Below are 20,918 nucleotides of genomic sequence, written 5' to 3'. Positions count from 1 at the left end.
AGGGCAAGTAGGCATGAACCATTACAAACAAATGCACGAGGTGTGCTGACTGATGTGAATCAAACGAGTACATGATGGGAACTGAACTTTATTATATTTATTTTCATAATACCCACTTCTATACAACATCTTTCCCCTTATCTTTATAAAGTTAAGAACACAATATATTCTTACAATATTATTAATTGATCAATAGAGAAACTTAAGACTGAAATTAGGTATACATTAATATACGTAATCCAATTTAACATTAAGTAAATTATTAAAACATTAATTAATTAAAATATTTAAACATTACATACTACTAAAAAATAAAAATTAATTATACATGCATATTGTTTATATATTAGAATTAATCTAGCTGTAATGAATTGTACCTATTTAATTAATAAATAATCATTTTAAATATTTTAAATTCATGCGAGCCTTGACAGCCGCCGGTGTGCGTGCTGCTATTTTATTTTCATTATTTGGCATACTCTCATTATCATAGACCGTAAGGGTTTCCGCGGTAGTAGTAGCAGTAGGATGAGTATCCTGAGGTGTATTATGATTGTCGCCTTCTGCGTCACTCCACTTATCTTCCTCCGTCGCGCGAGCTTCAACTGGAGGCATGAGTAATAAATGACGTCTATTTCGTCTGTAACGTCTCCCGGACACATTGTCCTTGACGAAGTACGAGCGCGGTTGAGGCGCTGCACTTTGTACTACGGCATGCTTCCGTTTGCCTTCATCAACCATAACTACACTCTGTCCCGGTACTAGTTCGGGCAAAACTCGCGAATGCTGATCGTAATAAGTTTTACTCTTAACCTGCTTACCTAAGATGCTTTGGTAATCCGCGGTGTTATCACGCTGGGGTCTAAGAGATCGCTCATGCGCTGGAAGCCTGGTATTTAATCTGCGCCCCATGAGCAGTTCAGCTGGAGAGCTTACTCCATCGCGTGGACATGCTCTAAAGTTCAGCAGTCCCAAGTGAAAGTCTGATCCCGAATTAGTTGCTTTAATTAACATATTTTTAATAGTTCGTACGCTTTTTTCACTTCGGCCGTTAGCTTGAGGATAGTTGGGTGACGTAGTGATATGAGAAAACCCCCATTTTGTTCGGAAATCGGCAAATTCCCTTGAGCAATACGCCGGGCCGTTGTCAGTGACCAATTGAACTGGAATGCCATGCCTGGCGAACTGATCCTTCATAGCTTGTATGACCGCCTTGCTTCCTATACTACTGAGCGAACTGACTTCTATAAAGTTTGAAAAATAATCTACGAGAATTAAAAAGTTTTTGTTTCGATACTGAAAAATATCCGAACCTACCTTCGACCACGGAATATCTGGTATCTCGTGCGGTATCATGGGTTCTCGCGAGGGTCGCGGCGCGTGCTGCGCGCACGTCGCACACCGGCGCACCGCGCGCTCCACGTCGCGCGCCATGCCCGGCCAAAACATTACCAATCGAGCGCGCCGCTTGCACCGATCGATGCCCATGTGACCTTCATGAACACGGTTTATCATTTCTGTACGAAGGCTTCGGGGTATGTAAACCAAATTATCTTTTAAAATAATATTATCTATATATTCAAAACTTTCTCTGTATGACCATAAGTGCCGCACACATTCATCGGCATCATATTTATTTACTGGCCACCCATCTTTTATGTACTTGATAATAGTTTGGCATTCCTTATCCGACTCGACGCCTTTTTTAACTAATTTAATTTTTTCATCACTAAATCGGACGTTATTAATTACAAAACAGGAATGCGCCTCGACTTCAACCGAGACGTTACTGCTCATCAGCTCCGGCAGCGGAGCGCGCGACAGAGTGTCCGCAACGAACATATATTTCCCTGGCTTATATACCACTTTAAAGTTATAACCTTGAATTCGTAGCATCATGCGCTGCAAACGCGCAGGCACCGCGTCTAACGGTTTATTAAACAGGGCTTCTAAGGGTTTATGATCTGTTTCGACCGTGATGTCACCCCGGCCGTACAGATACTGATGAAATCGCTCTAGAGCAAATACAATGGCAAGCAACTCCTTTTCTATTTGCGCATACCTGGTTTGCGTGTCGGTGAGAGTGCAGGACGCGAATTCCACGGGGCGGCCCGCCTGCAGCAGCACCGCGCCCAGCGCGTGCGAGCTAGCGTCCACGGACAGCAGCACGGGCTCGCGCGGCGAGTACAGCGCCAGCACGGGCGCTGCGCATAACTTTCGCTTCAGCTCACGCACGGCGTTATCATGCGCCTCTTCCCAACGCCACACTACGTCTTTTTTCAATAAACTGCGCAGAGGTGACGCTAACTCTGAGTAATTCGTAATAAATTTGGACAAGTAGTTAACCATGCCTAAAAACCGTTCTAAGGCAGACCTATTTTGGGGCATAGGCATGTCTTCGATAGCCTTTAGCTTGCTTTTGTCGATTGACATGCCCTCCGAGCTAAACGTGTGCCCCAGATAACTCACTTCCTGAACGCTAAACTCACATTTTTCTCTATTAAATTTTATACCTACTTGCCTCGCCCTTTCTAATAAACATTTTAGTCTGTCATCGTGCTGCGCCTTAGTCGTACCCCATACGATGATATCATCCACGAACGAATCTACGCCCTCCAGATCTTCCAGGAGTTGCCGCACACGAGCGTGAAACACCTCCGAAGCGCAATTAATTCCGTAAGGTAAGCGTAAAAACTGATATCGTCCAAAAGGTGTTCCGAACGTGCATAGATCTGCGCTCTCATCATCAATCTGAATCATCCAGTAACCCGAACGAGCATCTAGCTTGCTGAAATATCGCGCACCCTGTAGCTTGGCGGCTATTTCCGTGAGTGTAGGCAGCGGGTAATGCGCGCGCCGCACCGCTCGGTTTAGCGGTCTCGGATCGAGACAAACACGTATACTACTACCATTTTTCTTGGCTACTACTACTATCGCGTTCACCCAATCGGTAGGATGCGATACTTTCCTTATAACACCCATACCTTCCATGCGCTTTAGTTCCACTTTTAACTTATCACGAACACCGATAGGTATTTTTCTGACGGGACAGACCGACGGTTGTACTCCTGAATCAATAATAATCTTGTACTCGCCTGGCAGTTTACCTAATCCTTTAAATAAATCAGCATATTTATCTATATTAATAGTGAACACACGTTTAACAATACCTAACTCCTCACAAGCATATTTACCTAATACACTCTCACAGTCATATTTACAAATGCAAAATTGAAGATTATATATGCTATTTTTATACATCCAAGAAATATAACACGATCCCAGTATAGGTATTTTAGAACCACAAAAGGATTGGGCCCGAACGTTATTTTGTTGTAAGGATGATAACTGAAAACCTAGTTGTTTATATTTTTCTAAAGATATAACGTTAAGATCCGATCCAGTATCGAGTTTGAATTTTTCCGTTTGAACACTATTAAATAATTGTAAAGTTTCATACCATCTGTTCCTGTCCTTACACGTTAAGTCACCGTCGATTGTCCAGATATCATACGATTCCTCATCCGTATCACTGTTTTCCACTATTTGGTACACATTCTTTCGTGAATTTAAAGCACAGACGTTTCCAAAATGCCCGATAGATCGACATAAAAAACAGATAGCCTCGCGCGCCGGGCAATAATAACCACCATCGCACTGAAATCCGCCACATTTTTTACAACGCCGCGACGTCACGTCCGTCGAGGAGCCGCGAGGAGGAGCGCGAGCCACAGCGCTCCGCGCGCCGCGGCCGCCGCGCGCCGGGACGCGCCCGCGCCGAGCCCACGGCGGCGGCGCCGCGCCGCCCGCGCCTGCGCGACCGCCTCGTATCACGTCCACTGACGTCGATGATGATGACGCACACGCCTCCTCAGCCTTCGCCTTGGTGCCTTCGATGTTCTGTTTCTCTTCAATCGACATCTCATTAGCCCGGCATATCTTAAGAGCACTTTGCAAAGTTAACTCTTCTGACCTCAATAATCTATCTCGTACTTTGCTATCCAATACGCCGCAAACTATTCGATCACGAATAAGGCCTTCCTCTAAATGCTCGAATTCACAATGTTCTGATAAAATTTTCAAGGCCGTCACGTATTCGTCGATCGACTCGCCAGATTCTTGATTTCGGGTAAAGAACTTGAAACGTACCATAGTTGTGTTTTGTTTCGTGCCAAAGTGTTCGTTGAATTTTTTTACCAATGTATCAATATCTTCACGATTTTCTTCTTTTGTGTATTTGAACGTCGTATAAATATCATAACCCTCCGATCCTATCAAGTTTACTAGTAGGCTGGCCTGCACATCCGTAGATTCCTTGTGAACGCCGGCCGCTTTTAAAAATACATAAAACTGCTGCCGCCATTTTCGCCACGCGGTTGCACGGCACGCCGGCCCACCTTCCAGGCACAATTCCGCTGGTGGCCTCGCGTGTTCCATTTTTATTATTTACTTATCACTGCACACTGCATCCAAAACTTATCTTAACGTACATTACACAGTTCTACACGCGCAATTATTATTTAATTACATTCACCGCTGCCACCATGATGTGAATCAAACGAGTACATGATGGGAACTGAACTTTATTATATTTATTTTCATAATACCCACTTCTATACAACACTGACCAGCCCCCGTAGTTCAACTGTGCCTACGAGGCGTAGCTAGATTTTTAATCGGCCAAAACATTAGGTCATAAGCCTGTACCTGTAAAATTGAGTTGACCAAGACGAACCAAAGGAGGTTTCGAAGCAAAAACAGGTATAACGAAGCGTAAACCTTAGCATAAATATCGGTGGCGCCCAAGAGCGACTGATTGATATTCCACTGAGACCATAACAATGTCATGCACACTCCCGCGAGGAGTTGCTTACTTGACTTTTACACTGCGCCTGCGAGGCGTAGTTAGCTTATTAAATGGCCCATGCACTCCCACGAGGAGGCATTTAATTTCTAAGCTGCACCTGCGAGGTGGATCTAGGTTTTTAAATGGCCTATGCACTCCCTTGAGGAGGCATTTAATTTCTAAGCTGCACCTGCGAGGTGGATCTAGGTTTTTAAAATGGCCTATGCACTCCCGCGAGGAGGCATTTAATTTTTAAGCTGCACCTGCGAGGTGGATCTAGGTTTTTAAATGGCCTATGCACTCCCGCGAGGAGGCATTTAATTTCTAAGCTGCACCTGCGAGGTGGATCTAGGTTTTTCAAATGGCCCATGCACTCTCGCGAGGAGGCATTTAATTTTTAAGCTGCGCCTGCGAGGCGGAGTAAAATTCTTAAATGACCAAAAACACTGCCATGTATACTCCCACGAAGAGCCATTCTGTTTTCCAATAATTTTTAAGCTGTGCCTGCGAGGCGGAGCTAGATTCTTAAATGGCCAAAAACACTGCCATGTATACTCCCACGAAGAGCCACTCTGTTTTCCAAAAATACGCCTGCGTGGCGAAGGTAGATTTATAAAAGGCCTTTTAACATTTCTTTGAGCCTTATACTTTCGCTTCTCTTAGGTAACTCTAATACCGTTGTTCTGAATATAACCATGAATAGAATTCAAATTCAAAATGTTTTTATTCAATTAGACTTATGCCAGTTCTTTTGAATCGTAAAAGGCATCTACCACGGATTCAGTTCATGAAAGCCGGTCAAATTATCAACATATCGTGAGAGATAATATATATTTATCGTGGTAGGTGGGAAGGCACGAAAGTTTTACATCATTTAATAAGCTATAAAATTTGTTCACTTTCAATAGGCTCGATTAATCTGAAAACTGGTACCTGAACCTTTTCCTTTCAATGTAATCAATTATGTACTTTTAATCTGCAAGAATCTAAAAGTAAATGAAAACGGAAGCACCGGTACTACCGGATACCTTTTATATTAAATCATAAATAGCATTAGTTTTTTTTTTTTAACCAATAAATATTTCAACATTTCTTTCCATAGAAATGATAGATAGCATTTAAAAATACGAATGACGTGAATGTACACGACGTTGCGCGTCGCGCTGCACATTGTTCTTACCTACCCACAAGATTAAGTACTATGTACCTACATTACCAATTTGGTATTATGCTGGTTTCTATAGTTTTATTTTTATTGTATAGCTATAATTAATTAACTCAGTGCCAGGTAAAACCAACTGTGGTTTTTATGGCGCTGAATGTAACAAAAATTGCAAATGTTTCAAAAACTACCTACCTTATGAAGTAGTTTTCCGTTCACAATGAATTGTTGGAAATTATATAGGATTCATTGACGGTAGCTTAATAAAATCGATATTTGACTCATGCGATGTCAAACTATCTGTTGAATCATGTATTTAAATTAACAAACTACCTCTAAGATGACATTTTCATAAATAGCCAATGAATTTAGCTATGCAGTAAAATTTTGCTTAAGAAATAAAAGTATTTCTATACTCAAACATTTATAAGAATTAAATAAATTGAAAAACTCACGTGATCTGGTTTACAACCTCTATGAAATATTGTTAAGTAATTATACTCTTGCATGAGTATTATAATACTTTATCCAATGCAGGTAATTTTTTCTCCAGAGTGCTGCATTTTAGCAAGCACAACCGTTCTCGGCGGGAAACAAAACGCCAATGAATAAAATAACGCGGCCACTTTGGGCCACGCTTCGCACTGCTAGGCGGTGGTGGTGAAAGAGAGGGACAGCGCTATATGATAGAGCGAGATAGATGCGTTAAGGCGGGACAAATGACGTCTATCTCATATTGTTTAAGCATCGAGTAAGGTACAGTCAAATTAATGTTGTATTAATATTAATCACTATTTGCACTGTAATTCAAATCACTTTGCTGAAACAATATAATAAGTAGGTATATTGTTGTATCGGCTTGTATTTCCTTATTTACGTGGCAGGTGTTTGCCTTATTCTGAAAACTGTTTCACAAACCAATGTAAAGTTGTATCCTCGTTACATGCTTTAATTATTATTTTTTTATACAATTAGACTTTTGAATCGTCAAATGCATCTACCACTGATTCGGAATGGCTTTCCTACCGGCTCTTCTCTCGGAATAAGAAGGGGTTAATACAGTACACAGTACAGTTACGGTAATACAGTTACAGTAGGTAACTGCGACCCTCTTGAAAAAAAAAAAAACAATTCTAAAAATACCATTTTTAGAAATGTTTTTTTTTTTTGGCGAAATGGGGGCGAAATTTTGTGACATAAGGTGACATAAGAAATACAACAGTGAAGTGTAGAGAGTCGCGAAATATTTTTCCATGCCTACTAAAATGGACTAAGAGCCAGCGCGTGCCAGAGCTTCGTTATTTTAGAAAAGCTGATAGTTTCTCTGCGTATTGTCCCCACACAGGGAAGAACGATCAGCAACTATGAAGTTTAGATTATAGTGGCTTTTAGGAGATAACAGGCAAAAAAGGTGTAAAAAATCTTACGTCAAAGTATAAAGTCTAAATATTTCTTTGGAATAATATTAGAAATCACGTCATGCATTGCCAACCTGTTATCTCACAAAGCTAACATGATCCAAACTTCATAGTCGCTGATCGTTCATCCCTGTGTTAGGGACAATGCGCAAAGGAACTTTTAGCTTTTATAAAATGACGAAGGTCTCGCATGCGTTGGCTCTCTCTCTAAAAGGGCCGCGTCACCGTCGTGAGAAAAGTTGAAGTTTTAGACTCATTCAGCTTCTCAGCTTCAGTTTTCGACAGTGTAATGTTCTGTGACATATTGGTTTCATTTTTTAGTAAACTTTATAAAATAGTTTTTTATTATATTTATTAGAATAACGATATATAATATACCTACACCACTAAGAAATAAAATGAAGTCTGAGTACGGCATAAAAACAAATGAAAAATAATATTTTAATAGAGATGGACCATTTCGTCATGAAGGTCTGCATCCATATCTAGTTGAAATTTCTCAGACACGTGCGCAGCGATACGGATTTGTTTCCTCGTTTCTAATCCGAACCGCTAGGATATGGAACGCCCTTCCGGCTGTGCTTCCGGCATCAGTTTTTCTATGGGTACCTTCAAGTCAAGAGTGACTACTGAATAGGCATCTTTAGGGCAAGCGCGCTCCATCTTAGGCTGCATCATCACTCGCAAGCAGGTCTGATTGCAGCCAAGCACTAGGTATTTGCAGTCCTGCGCATAGCTGGAGCCGAATCGATAAGTACTCGTAACATTATGATAAAATATGAAAACCATTTTATAAACTTGGAACTGTGAAATTATTTACTGAAAATATTATACATTTACAATACTCTGAAATGATTGGCTTAATAGGTATCTAGTCGACCTGGTTTTTTCAGGGTTATAATTAATTCTCACGTGATAAAATTTTACTTGAGAAGTTGGTAACACATTGGCTTTCAGTGTATTAGTAAGACCCACCACAAGATGGACAGACGATAACAAACGAGCCGCAGCTCAGGTAGCCCCTGAACGGCGGGGCGGGCGCAACGTATCGCATGGATCGTGTTGCAGTTGCATGATACACAGTTAACGTCAATGCCCAATAACGCCATAATAATCGCGATAATCAATGCGTTAAACTGAGTGGCGATTGAATTGGGGTGAAAATCGTCTAACGCCAATCGGCATTGTGTATGCCGTTTTACGTTGATCGTGGCTACATCAGCGTACGGGAAACGCCGTTGAACATCGCGTTGTTGGCCGTTAATGTGGCCGGGCATAAAGGAGACCTATGTCTTGCAGTGGATATCTATCGGTTTATGATGATGATATGATGTGAGTAATATACTTTACGGAATCGAAACTGTACCTACGAAAAATTACATGGTAGCACGTTTTTGTAAAAAAGCGGTCAAGTGCGAGTCGGACCTCGCTCTTTTAGGGTTCCGTACATAATTATGAATATTATATTTTGGGTGTATGAAATATTATTTCTTTTCCATCTAGAACATTGCAATACACAATGAAAGAAACACCCAAACAATGTTCGTTTGCTTTTGTCACGGCTTACAAACTATTTTATAAATCTTTATTTTTAACCCCCGACCCAAAAAGAGGGGTGTTATAAGTTTGACGTGTGTATCTGTGTGTCTGTGTATCTGTGTATCTGTCTGTGGCATTGTAGCGCCTAAACGAGTGAGCCGATTTTAATTTACTTTTTTTTGTTTGAAAGGTGGCTTGATCGAGAGTGTTCTTAGCTATAATCCAAAAATATTGGTTCAGCCGTTTAAAAGTTATCAGCTATTTTCTAGTTTTCTTGTAGAAAAGAAGGTTAGATAACCCTTAGGTTCATAATATTCAAGTGTCAATTGACAAATGTCAAGCTGTCAAGATGGACGTTGCCTAGATATACATAATTATTTATTTGAAAATGATTTGTCGGGGGTGTTGAAAATTTTTAATTTACACTTGTTAGTATTCGTTGTTTAAATACAGTATATGGTACATAATATACCGAAATTTTATATTCCTAACTAGTTTGGTTTTTGTGATTGCCCCGTAACAAAAATGGTCTAAAACTGACAACTTTGACTGCCCCCACATCTGAGTCTGACTCGCACTTGGCCGGTTTTTTCACTACAGGTAATGTACCGATCTATACATGACTCATATACAAGGTACATATACGTAGGTATCTTTAGCAGGTATTTGTAAAATGTTTTTTTTTTCAATACCATAAATAAGTTTTTCATTGTAAGTAGTTACAGCAATATTCAAAGAAATCAACGATACCAAGAAAATATTTCAAGCTTATGTAAGTAATCATATTTCACAGTTTTCCGTAACTCAAACATAAGCAAGTAGATTGTCGGAAAGCAAGGCAAGCGCGGAAAATAACCAAAGCATTGAAATTCCAATTTAAATTAATCTACATTCAATGATTCAGTCGTTATAAATCATGTAGCGGTCATTATTTTACGTTACCTGAATCTATTACACTGCCTAAAATCTAAAAATAGCATCATAGAAAAATTAGGTTATCTAGTATCTACATTGAGTTACTATATTGTCACCATCGATCGTCAAGTCGACAAGGTATTTCGTAATTCGCATAGGTAGGTACCTATCAAACTATTAGGAATTTAAATCTAATATATAAATATATATTATAAAGTTAAACAGCACCCGATTACTACCCGCGAACTGCCCATAGATAGGGATAGATAGAGTACAAGTGTAAATTAAAAATTTATAGTACCCCCGACAAGTGAAGGTTACAATTATTAGAAAAGAGCTTATAACTTTCAAACGGCTGGACCGATTTTCTTGGATTATAGCTAAGAACACTCTCGATCAAGCCACTTTTCAAACAAAAAAACTAAATTACAAGTGTAAATTAAAAATTTTCAACACCCCCGACAAATCATTTTCAAATAAATAATTATGTATATCTAGGCAACGTCCATCTTGACAGCTTGACATTTGTCAATTGACACTTGAATATTATGAACCTAAGGGTTATCTAACCTTCTTTTCTACAAGAAAACTAGAAAATAGCTGATAACTCTTAAACGGCTGAACCAATTTTTTTGGATTATAGCTAAGAACACTCTCGATCAAGCCACCTTTCAAACAAAAACAAAGTAAATTAAAATCAGTTCACTCGTTTAGGCGCTACAATGCCACAGACAGATACACAGATACACAGATACACACGTCAAACTTATAACACCCCTCTTTTTGGGTCGGGGGTTAAAAATCGGTTCATTAGTTTAGGAGCTACAATGCCGCAGATAGATACACAGATACACACGTCAAACTTATAACACCCCTCTTTTTGGGACGGGGGTTAAAAAAGGAAAAGGTGACACTAACTGATCTATGAACGTAAAGCTCAAACTAGCTACTGACGGAAAGGATTGAAAGGCAAAGATAATACGCAGCAGCCTGCTCTCATGTCTACGTCATAAGAGCAGGCTTTTGTGACGTAGACATCCGCTAAGAAAGGATTTGAAAATTCAACCCCTAAGGGTGAATAATAAAGGTTTCGCGTAGTCCGCGCGAATGAAATGTCGCGGGCACCAGCTAGTTAGCTATAATACTAATATTATACGTAGCTACTTGAAGGTACATAGTATTAGATCCAAAAGTGTGACTGTTTGTTTTGTTGTGTTTTTTCTAGTCTCTACATCAACTCAATCGACAAGACTTGTGATCCTAGGGTCAGATTAATCTTTATCAAGACGATCCCAAGGGGTTAAAAAATTATATCCACCACGCGTCAAAAGCTAGTTATAATTTCTATTATTGAGTATAAATAAAATGATTAAAAATATAAATAAAAAATGAATTCTATAAATAACTCGATACGTACCTAGTTACTTACTCGTAGATTTTCCTCAACGCATGCCATGCTATATTTAATTAGCTTTAATACTTTACTTTGGTCTCAGAACGCTATCTATGTTTCATCATAAAACTCGATGTACCTACTTGCAGTCTGTAAAGGCGTTACTCACAAGTAGATTCAGTAATCAGGGTTAGTATGAGATTTTACTTCTCGCCAACGTCAATAGAATTCGAGCATCAAGCATCGAAATGTAAAATTCACGTTAATAGCTTTGATTTAAAGCTCAAGTTCGTCCATACATCTGCAGCTAGCACTCCTAGTGGAACCCTAGTCAAATAAAAATCAGCGGGTACGTACTGACAGAACAGCACGACGACGACGAGAGGGTAGCTGAGACGGGCAGTCTTCCGCCGCTGACTGCACCGCGTCTAGTTTTCCGGCGTGTTTTTCTTCCAATTACATGGATCTACGCACTTATTAGCTTTTGCTCCGAATTTGAAATGGTAAAAGCACAGCCATTCAGGGCTTTTACGTGATCTACTTTTCGACCTGCTACGGGGGGTCCGGTCGCGGAACCTTGCTGCTGATGACGTGCGACGATAACTCCCGTCGCGCCGTCCTGTGCGGCCTCGTTCCATTGCCTCTACCTTGAGAGTAAGCTTTGCCACCTGTGTCGCCAGGTCCGGTTCCTGGGCGTTATCCGATTGGATCTCACTTACCTCAATCGGTTTTGTTGTCTCCATAATTTTGTCGGCCACAACCGCAAGCGCATTGAGATCAACGTCTGTAACCGCTAGCACAGCCCTAACGGACGACGGCAAATGTCCGATCCACAGCATTCGCAGTGATTCCTCTGCTATTTTTCCTTTAGCTAAGTCTTTCATCCTACGTAACAGCTGAGATGGTTTTTGTGAGCCCAGTTCCATTTCACTAAGTAATTGTCGGAATTGGCGCTCTTTTGTCTCTTCAAAAACCTGGAGCAGACGCTCCTTGAGTGCTTCGTATTTATTGTTTTCTGGCGGTTCTAAAATCAAATCACTGATCTGTTCAATGGCACCTTTAGTGAGTTTTGTAACCACTAAATTTTGTTTCGCCGCGTCCCCCAATTTCTGGCCATAGATAGTGGCTTCGAATTGTGCAAACCACAATTTTGGCTTATCCATCCAAAACTCGGGGATCCGTGAGGATATCGTCACGGCTGCCAATCCATCCTGTTTTTCCGGGGCAATTCGGCTTAGTTCCGCCGCTGCTTTGTGGTCAGCAGGGCTGGGCTGGGCTGGGGACTGCTGCTGTCCGAACATGTTTCTGAGTCCTTGCACTAGTTCACTATTGAGGTTGTCGGGTCACCACTTTAGGGGTTGTTGGGCCTCTCCTAAGCTGGGAGATATAAAGGAAACTACATCTCCCTTATAATCTCGTTTATTACACAAATGCGTGTATCCAATAAGGGAACGTAGTACAGACTGTCCTCATAAAAATATAAAATAAAATTATAGTTCACGGCAGCCGCGGTGGTCCGCTGACTCAGGCGCGGGCATCGTGTTACTTGTGTCCCTACATATTAAATGGCGCCAAAATTCAACTGTCAATTGCGTATGTGCGTGCATCGTCAGGTGATGCCTATTGTCTATGGTCAATTATGGTAGCACTACACTACGCCAGTCACAGCGACGTCGGCCATGAGCCAAAGAAAAAGCCAGGAACCCAGTGTACCATAATGGAAAAAAACATTTTAAAGCAATATTACGCAATGTTTTCCAAACAAAACAATGTTATAATGAATATTTTTTTTATATTATACTATGTATGTGAATATAGTATAGGTCAATATATTTACATTTTGATTGAATAATCAGGATTTTAAGATATTATGAGCGTAGATAAAATATCTTCACTTACCTATTTTCCAATTTAGGCTTCAACGGGCGCTCTGAACCTGTAAAAAAATTCATTTTAATTTTATGATTTTACGAATTTAAAGTTACTTTATTTGTTATCTTTTCACGCCGAAACCGCCTACGATTTCAAAAAGAGAGAATGCTAAGGATCCAGGGAACTGTCATAGGCTAGGATATGGAAAACTTTTCCAGCGTCAGTTTTCCCCTCCATTTTTAATATGGGTACCTTCAAGTCAAGAGTAAATATGCACCTTCTAGGCAAACGCGCTCCATCTTAGTCTGTATTACTTGCCAGCAGGTGCACTTGCAGTCAAGCGCTGTCTATAAATTAAAAAAGTATAATCGGGATAATACGTACTGGGCGAACTCGGTGGCGAGTCTTTGATAGTCTCTTGGTAGAGAGGTGGCGGCGTGGCTTGTGGCGGCCGGCGGACGCTAGCCAGCGTGTGAGTGGCCGTCGGTTCTGGGGGAAAATATATATATATTTTTTAATTCCGATACAAGTTAGTTTTGAATGTGAATTCACGTGGTGGTAAGTGATGATGCAGTCTAATATGGAAGCGTAAGCAGTGTGTTTAAAAAAAAAAAACATTCGAAATTCAATACGAAAACATAGGTTCATTTGTGATTGATTGGTCACTCAAAATGGTTAACGCCCACTGAGTTTTTTGTCTTAGTCACTTGTATGGGATTACGTAACAGAAAACTACACTAACTTCTCTCCATGGTTTAAGTGTAATAACCATTTTAAATTATCGATTAAACTAAAAAAGAGCACGTCAAATTATTGTGACGTCACATGCCAGTATTCCATAGAAGCTCGCATACTAAGCGCGTTTTGTCGTGATTTGACTAGTTGTCAAACACCGGATTGATGTCACGTTAAAACTGAGAACTAAAGTAAGGAGCATCCAAAGACATGACGTCCGAATCAGGCGAGAAACAAGACGGAAATTTTAGTCGCAACGTGAACGAACGTCTGTTATCTATGACCAGTGACGTGCAGTGTCGAACTTCTCTATTAGCTCGTCTCCTTGAACGGGGTATAAGAAACTCTAGCGTAAGGTCGAAGCTTGTGTTGGACTTACGCATTGGTGGCGGCGTGGCCATGGACACCACAGAGGCGGCCATCGCGGCGCGTTTCTTGTTGCGTATTATTGGCGTCACTCAGAAAAGCAGGTATTATTTAAATATTTTTATCGAATTATTGGAATGTCCTCTCCAAAACCAACACAAAAAAAACACAAGTTTAATGTGTAAGGTTATCCGAGAGTTTTAATCTAAACAAACTAATGCCAAAATAAATAATTTAATTAGAGCGTGATTGCTATCACAACATCTAATTATTCAGTTCACAATCCAAATACCGAAAATATGCGATATCGCTCCGAATCTCGGAAGGAGACTAAACTACAACCTTCGAAACACCCGTATTTATGCAAGTTCAATCTTGTTGGCCTCCTAGCAACAGATTGTATGACATCGAATGAGCCAAATATCGATTTTATCAATCTACCTGCATTAGATAAATTAATAATTTTATATTATTTTTGACAACTCAAATCAATTTTTAAAAATAACCTTACAGTTCGGCCGTCCTGAATTTAACACGTCCTCGTGTTTCTAATCAATCTTGTCATGTCAGTCGCGGGCTTCCTTGCCCTAAGTCAAATCCAAATCATGGGCTATCCTGCCCTCCGTCAAATCATTAAAACCTACCCTTGAACTGCCGAACTCTCAGTTTTAATATCAAGTCAACAATAAATCCAAACGACTAACTTCTCATTCGATGTATACAAAATCTGAACCACTTATTGCAAATTACTTTCCACTTCACAAAAGACTAAATTCTTAAAAAAAAAACTAAAAATTTTAATCACCAAATCGAACTCAATAAAAATTTTAATCAAATGTGGGTTGTTTACAAAAAGATACCAAAGCGAATTTAAGACAACGTGAGACACGTCCCGCTTCTGAATTATTGGCGTCACTCAGAAAAGCAGGTATTATTTAAATATTTTTATCGAATTATTGGAATGTCCTCTCCAAAACCAACACAAAAAAAACACAAGTTTAATGTGTAAGGTTATCCGAGAGTTTTAATCTAAACAAACTAATGCCAAAATAAATAATTTAATTAGAGCGTGATTGCTATCACAACATCTAATTATTCAGTTCACAATCCAAATACCGAAAATATGCGATATCGCTCCGAATCTCGGAAGGAGACTAAACTACAACCTTCGAAACACCCGTATTTATGCAAGTTCAATCTTGTTGGCCTCCTAGCAACAGATTGTATGACATCGAATGAGCCAAATATCGATTTTATCAATCTACCTGCATTAGATAAATTAATAATTTTATATTATTTTTGACAACTCAAATCAATTTTTAAAAATAACCTTACAGTTTGGCTGGCGGCATTGGCCCCATGTTCCAACGTTGGCATCCTTGCTGCTACCCGCCAAGCCGCTCACTCTGCCGGGTAAAGCACAAATATAATAAATCAGCCCACTGGACCGATGAGGAAGGTAAGGAATGAGGAAGGAGAAGTGTATTTGGTGGAGCGCTCTTGACAAGATCTAAGTATGTCCCAATGGTGGACGCTTATAGACTAGTGGATTGGATTGGATTGGATAACAATATCTATCTATTCACTCTATGTGGACTATGATACTTATCTGTTTGTATTTTTTATTTTAGTTTTTTTTTTTGGGTGAGTAAAGGATATTTATTTATTTTTTCATAATGATAATTTTATTGCATTTTACAATAAAAATTTATATTCAAATACAAACTACTCGTACTATTAATTATAACATACCCGCCAGCAATTTCATCCGCGTGGATTTCGTTTTAAGAATAACGTAGGAAGTTTTTTTATTTTCCGGGATAAATAGTAGCCCATGCCAATTCGCCAAGACGGATAGTGACGAAAACTGTTACAGTGATTGCTTACAAAGCTTTCTACTTGTACCTAAAAAAATTATGGAAATAGCTTACAAATCTATACCAATTTTCGTCATAACCGGTTAAAGACAGTGAAAACGTAACAGATATATTATACACAGACGCTTTTGCATTTATGATATGTATTAGTATGGATTATAATTTAAATAACAATAGATAAAACACTCCCGTCGCAAAATGTATATTAAAATATTACTACTATTCAGAATATAATTACGCTTATTGCAATACAAAAAGACAATATTTATATATATACAAATAAAATACTACCATCTTCTATAATATAAAAATGAATCGCAAAATGTGTTGGTAAGCGCATAACTCAACAACGCCTGGACCAATTTGGCCAAATCTTTTTTTAAAATGTTCGTTGAAGTTCAAGGATGGTTTTTACGGCGAGAAAAATTAGAATTATTGCTGGAAAAACCCTAAAAATAGCCCTTTTCTTTTTCCCATACAAATGATTTCTAACTAAAACGTAGTCAATTTGAGCTTTATTGCTATGGTATAAAGTTCATATTAAATTACAAGCACTCACTGTTGTCTAAGCAATGTAGGTGTGTTCCTAACGTCAAAGATCATATCTATCAAAACGATGTGCGTGTGTGCGTTGGAGCACAGAATACATAGTTGGAGGAGTTTAATGTCGCGTTCCGAAACTCGCGTTTCTTTTGTATTAGTTTCGGCACGCGAGATAAAATGCATCAGTTTCCACGTCATTACATCAGTCAAACAAAAATCGCGTTACCAACAGTGTTTTATTATTTTTAATATACAAATTTTAAATAAATAAAACAATTCGTACGGCTTAAAAGGATTTGACTTCAAGTCATATCAAATTAAAAAAAAAAAAAAAGTTGTCTGTTACCTAATCTACTGAGTTTGCTTTTGACAACTGATACACGAAACAAATTCGTATATCGTGTTTTGTGCAGAGTGTTTAGTTAGTTAGTGTTTGTTTAGTTCGTGATTAGTGAAAAAATAATTTATATTTGATATGCCTCCTATAAGACGAAGCAATTTAGGTAGAAGAACCAGAAATGCTACAAACCAAGCTAATTACCGATCTAATCGTACTGCACAAGAACGTGACGACGGAAATGAACGTGAAAGAATTCGGATATCACAAACGCGTGAAGCGCGAGCGCGACATTCAACTAATAATCGCGCAAGTTTGAATCGAGCTGCTTTCAGTTACGATGTGTCAATTGACTACGGTAACTACCAATGTGTTGTTATTGGTTCTATCAACTCGGTTTGCTCACACTGTAAGGCATTAAAATACAAAAACGAAGCCAATGGATTGTGTTGCGCAAATGGTAAAGTGAAATTGATACCATTGGATCCACCACCAGAACCATTGTACTCATTGGTTTCAGGAATAGGAACAGATTCTATACACTTTTTGACACATATCCAACAATATAACAATTGCTTTCAAATGACTTCATTTGGGGCAACAAATGTAGTTCGGGAAAATTTTATGCCAACTTTCAAGGTATGTATTATAGCAGTTACTCATAATTATTTTAGCGAACAAAATTTTCTGTCACCAAAGTTAAGATGTGTCACTAATCTTCAATTTCTTAATCATTACGAAATATATCACTTAGTCATCATATTATATGGTGATTCAGTTTCAGTGACACTTTTATTATATTTTATTATATTTGATAGATATTAGTTAAAACTAAATATATACTTTTTAAGATCAAATATTATTTAAGTTTGATCACTGACAATCCATTAATTTATACCACACCATAATATTTTTTTTTTTATTTACAGATACAAGGGCAAATATATCACAGAGCAGGTTCACTGTTACCAGTGTCAGATAGCGACAACAAATTCCTGCAAATTTATTTTATGGGCAATTCACCACAAGAAATTGATCTGCGTTGTGCACATAACAATTTAGTAAAGAGGTCTATTGTAGAACAATTACAAACTTTATTTCATCAACACAATCAATTGATTATATTGTTTAAAACTGCCCTGGATCTGATGCCATCCGATAATCACAAAATTGTAATCAGAGCTGATAAAACACCTGCAGGTCAACATACAAGACGTTTTAATGCACCAACTATTGATGAAGTTGCTATCGTTGTAGTTGGAGAAAACTTGGAATCCCGTGATATTGTTTTACATCGTCGGAATGATCAATTACAACGTATAAAGGAAACACACCGCTCATATGATGCACTGCAATAACCCATTATATTTTGGCAAGGTGAAGATGGCTACGATTTCTCAATAAAAATGATAAATCCCATTACAGGTAACTAAAATATTAGTTTAGCTATGGCGATAATATCTCAGTCATTATATTATGTATTTTAATTTTATATTTGAATGTTATTAAAACAAAATCTATTTACAGGTTCTGAAACCAACAAAAACTAAGTTCAATGAACTATTATTCATACCGCCTAATGATTCGGGAAAATGAAGATAATCACATATTGAAATGTCGGCGATTATATCACAAATATGTTGTTGACATGTATGTTAAAATTGAAACGGAGAGATTAACATTCATCAGGTTGAATCAAACCAAACTCCGATCTGAAGAGTATATTCACCTTCGAGATGCGATTAATACTGATGGAAATGCACAGAATGTCGGTCGGATGACTATTCTTCCAGCAACATACATCGGAAGCCCTCGGCATATGCACGAATATGCTCAAGATGCCATGTCGTATGTTCGTCATTATGGTACAGCAGATTTGTTCATCACATTTACATGCAATCCGCAATGGATAGAAATCAAGCAGGAGTTATTCTCTGGGCAATCACCCATTGATCGTCATGATATTACAGCCAGAGTCTTTAGACAAAAGTTGAAATCTTTAATGGATTTCATCGTAAAACATAATGTGTTTGGTGAGACACGCTGCTGGATGTATTCTGTGGAGTGGCAGAAACGAGGATTGCCACATGCACACATTTTGATTTGGTTGGTTGAAAAGATAAGGCCAAATGAAGTTGATGCAGTGATATCAGCTGAAATCCCTAATGTACAAGTAGATCCTGGATTGCATGAGGTAGTTATCAAAAACATGATACATGGTCCCTGTGGAACTCTTAATCAAAATTCACCGTGTATGATGGATGGTAAATGTTCAAAACGATATCCACGGACATTAATATCGGAAACAATTACTGGTAATGACGGTTATCCATTGTATCGTCGCAGATCGACAGCAGACAATGGAAAATCAACAATTGTCAAATTAAATCAACAAGATATTGAAATAGATAATCGTTGGATTGTTCCATATTCACCCATTTTATCAAAGACATTCAAAGCACACATCAACGTTGAATCTTGCCATTCAGTGAAATCTATAAAATACATTTGCAAATATGTAACCAAAGGGAGTGATATGGCTGTGATTGGAATTGGTGCAGAGAATTCCAATGATGAAGTTACCCAATACCAAATGGGCCGCTATGTCAGTAGTAATGAAGCAGTTTGGCGAATATTTTCTTTTCCTATTCATGAGAGACACCCTTCTGTTGTTCACTTAGCTGTGCATTTAGAAAATGGACAAAGAGTGTATTTTACAGCACAGAACGCAGTACAAAGAGCTGCTCAGCCACCATCTACTACATTAACCAGTTTTTTTGAGACATGCCAAAACGATGATTTCGCACAAACATTGCTATATTCTGAAATGCCAAAATATTATACCTGGAATCAATCCTCAAGGAGATTTATACGACGGAAACAAGGAAAACCAGTTCCAGGATATACAGATGTATATTCCACCGATGCGATTGGCCGGATTTATTCAGTACATCCAAGCAATGATGAATGTTTTTATTTACGACTGCTATTAGTCAATGTACGTGGCCCAACATCATTCCAACAGTTACGAACTGTTGATGGTGAATTGTGTGGATCCTACAGAGAAGCCTGTCAACGTTTGCAATTGCTTGAAAATGACGCTCATTGGGATCAAACTCTCAATGATGCTGTAATATCATCACACGCTCATCAAATACGAACATTGTTTTCTATAATCATATCTACATGCTTCCCATCAAACCCAATTGATTTGTGGATCAAGTACAAAGATTATATGTGTGATGATATTTTGTATCAAATACGGAATAGAATGGGAAATCCAAATATACAAATCAGTGAAGAAATTTACAATGAAGCATTGATTTCAATTGAGGACATGTGCTTGATAATGTCAAACAAACTATAAATTCAATTAGGCCTGACCGCGCCCAATCGTCCAATGCATGACGCTTTTAACCAAGAGTTGCATCGAGAAAGACTGTATGATCTCAACGCTTTGAAAGAATTAATTCAAACAAATCTTCCACTGTTAAATGAACAACAGAAGTATGTATTTGAAACTCTTATGAAAGTAACAAATGATGAAACTGGAGGGATTTACTTCTTAGATGCACCTGGTGGTACAGGAAAAACTTTTTTGATTTCATTAATATTAGCAACAATTCGCTCACAAAATAAAATTGCACTTGCACTCGCTTCGTCGGGAATCGCAGCAACTTTGCTTGAAGGTGGTCGAACAGCCCATTCAGCACTAAAATTGCCATTAAATATGCAAAGCAATGAAACTCCAACCTGCAACGTTTCGAAGAACTCTGCAATGGCAAAGGTTTTGCAGCAATGTAAATTGATTGTTTGGAATGAATGCACGATGGCACATAAAAAATCTTTGGAGGCTTTAGACAGAACCTTAAAAGATCTACGGAGCAATAATAACCGATTTGGTGGTGCAATAAT

At 38.7% G+C, this 20,918-nt stretch overlaps 2 protein-coding genes and 1 long non-coding RNA gene across 4 annotated transcripts; 1 reads left to right on the top strand and 2 right to left on the bottom strand.

Annotated features, from left to right (window-relative positions):
- Nucleotides 1–11,701: 11,701 nt before the first annotated feature.
- Nucleotides 11,702–12,574, bottom strand: LOC123879786. The gene has a single exon (XM_045927682.1). The coding sequence runs from the start codon at nt 12,572–12,574 to the stop codon at nt 11,702–11,704; it is 873 nt and encodes a 290-aa protein (XP_045783638.1).
- Nucleotides 12,575–13,171: 597 nt separating this feature from the next.
- Nucleotides 13,172–14,326, bottom strand: LOC123879890. The gene is made up of 3 exons (XR_006799084.1): nt 14,260–14,326; nt 13,530–13,634; nt 13,172–13,209 (listed from the first exon to the last, which is right to left on the bottom strand). It is a non-coding gene; the product is annotated as an uncharacterized LOC123879890 (long non-coding RNA).
- A 2,315-nt stretch (nt 14,327–16,641) lies between these two features.
- On the top strand, nt 16,642–19,803 carry LOC123879882. Of its 2 annotated transcripts, XR_006799083.1 has the most exons (3): nt 16,642–17,642; nt 17,933–18,428; nt 18,531–19,803. XR_006799083.1 is itself a non-coding variant. In XM_045927766.1 (2 exons), exons 1-2 carry the CDS (start codon nt 17,142–17,144, stop codon nt 18,359–18,361), a joined length of 930 nt encoding a protein of 309 aa, XP_045783722.1. In that variant the 5' UTR covers nt 16,642–17,141; the 3' UTR covers nt 18,362–19,803. The 2 variants fall into 2 exon arrangements, 1 of the variants encoding a protein (XP_045783722.1); XM_045927766.1 differs by having other exon boundaries at nt 17,933–19,803.
- Nucleotides 19,804–20,918: the final 1,115 nt, after the last annotated feature.

This window comes from Maniola jurtina, chromosome W, assembly GCF_905333055.1.
Source record: "Maniola jurtina chromosome W, ilManJurt1.1, whole genome shotgun sequence".
In the NCBI taxonomy this organism is placed as follows: domain Eukaryota; kingdom Metazoa; phylum Arthropoda; class Insecta; order Lepidoptera; family Nymphalidae; genus Maniola; species Maniola jurtina.
This window is presented reverse-complemented; position numbering and strand designations above follow the sequence as displayed.

Bases quoted from the DNA above. Each gene is read 5' to 3' on its own strand.
- LOC123879786 (XM_045927682.1), bottom strand. From the start codon at position 12,574: ATGTTCGGACAGCAGCAGTCCCCAGCCCAGCCCAGCCCTGCTGACCAC.
- LOC123879882 (XM_045927766.1), top strand. From the start codon at position 17,142: ATGCCTCCTATAAGACGAAGCAATTTAGGTAGAAGAACCAGAAATGCT. The intron at 17,643-17,932 runs GTATGTATTATA...TTTTATTTACAG, and splicing joins ATTTTATGCCAACTTTCAAG to ATACAAGGGCAAATATATCA.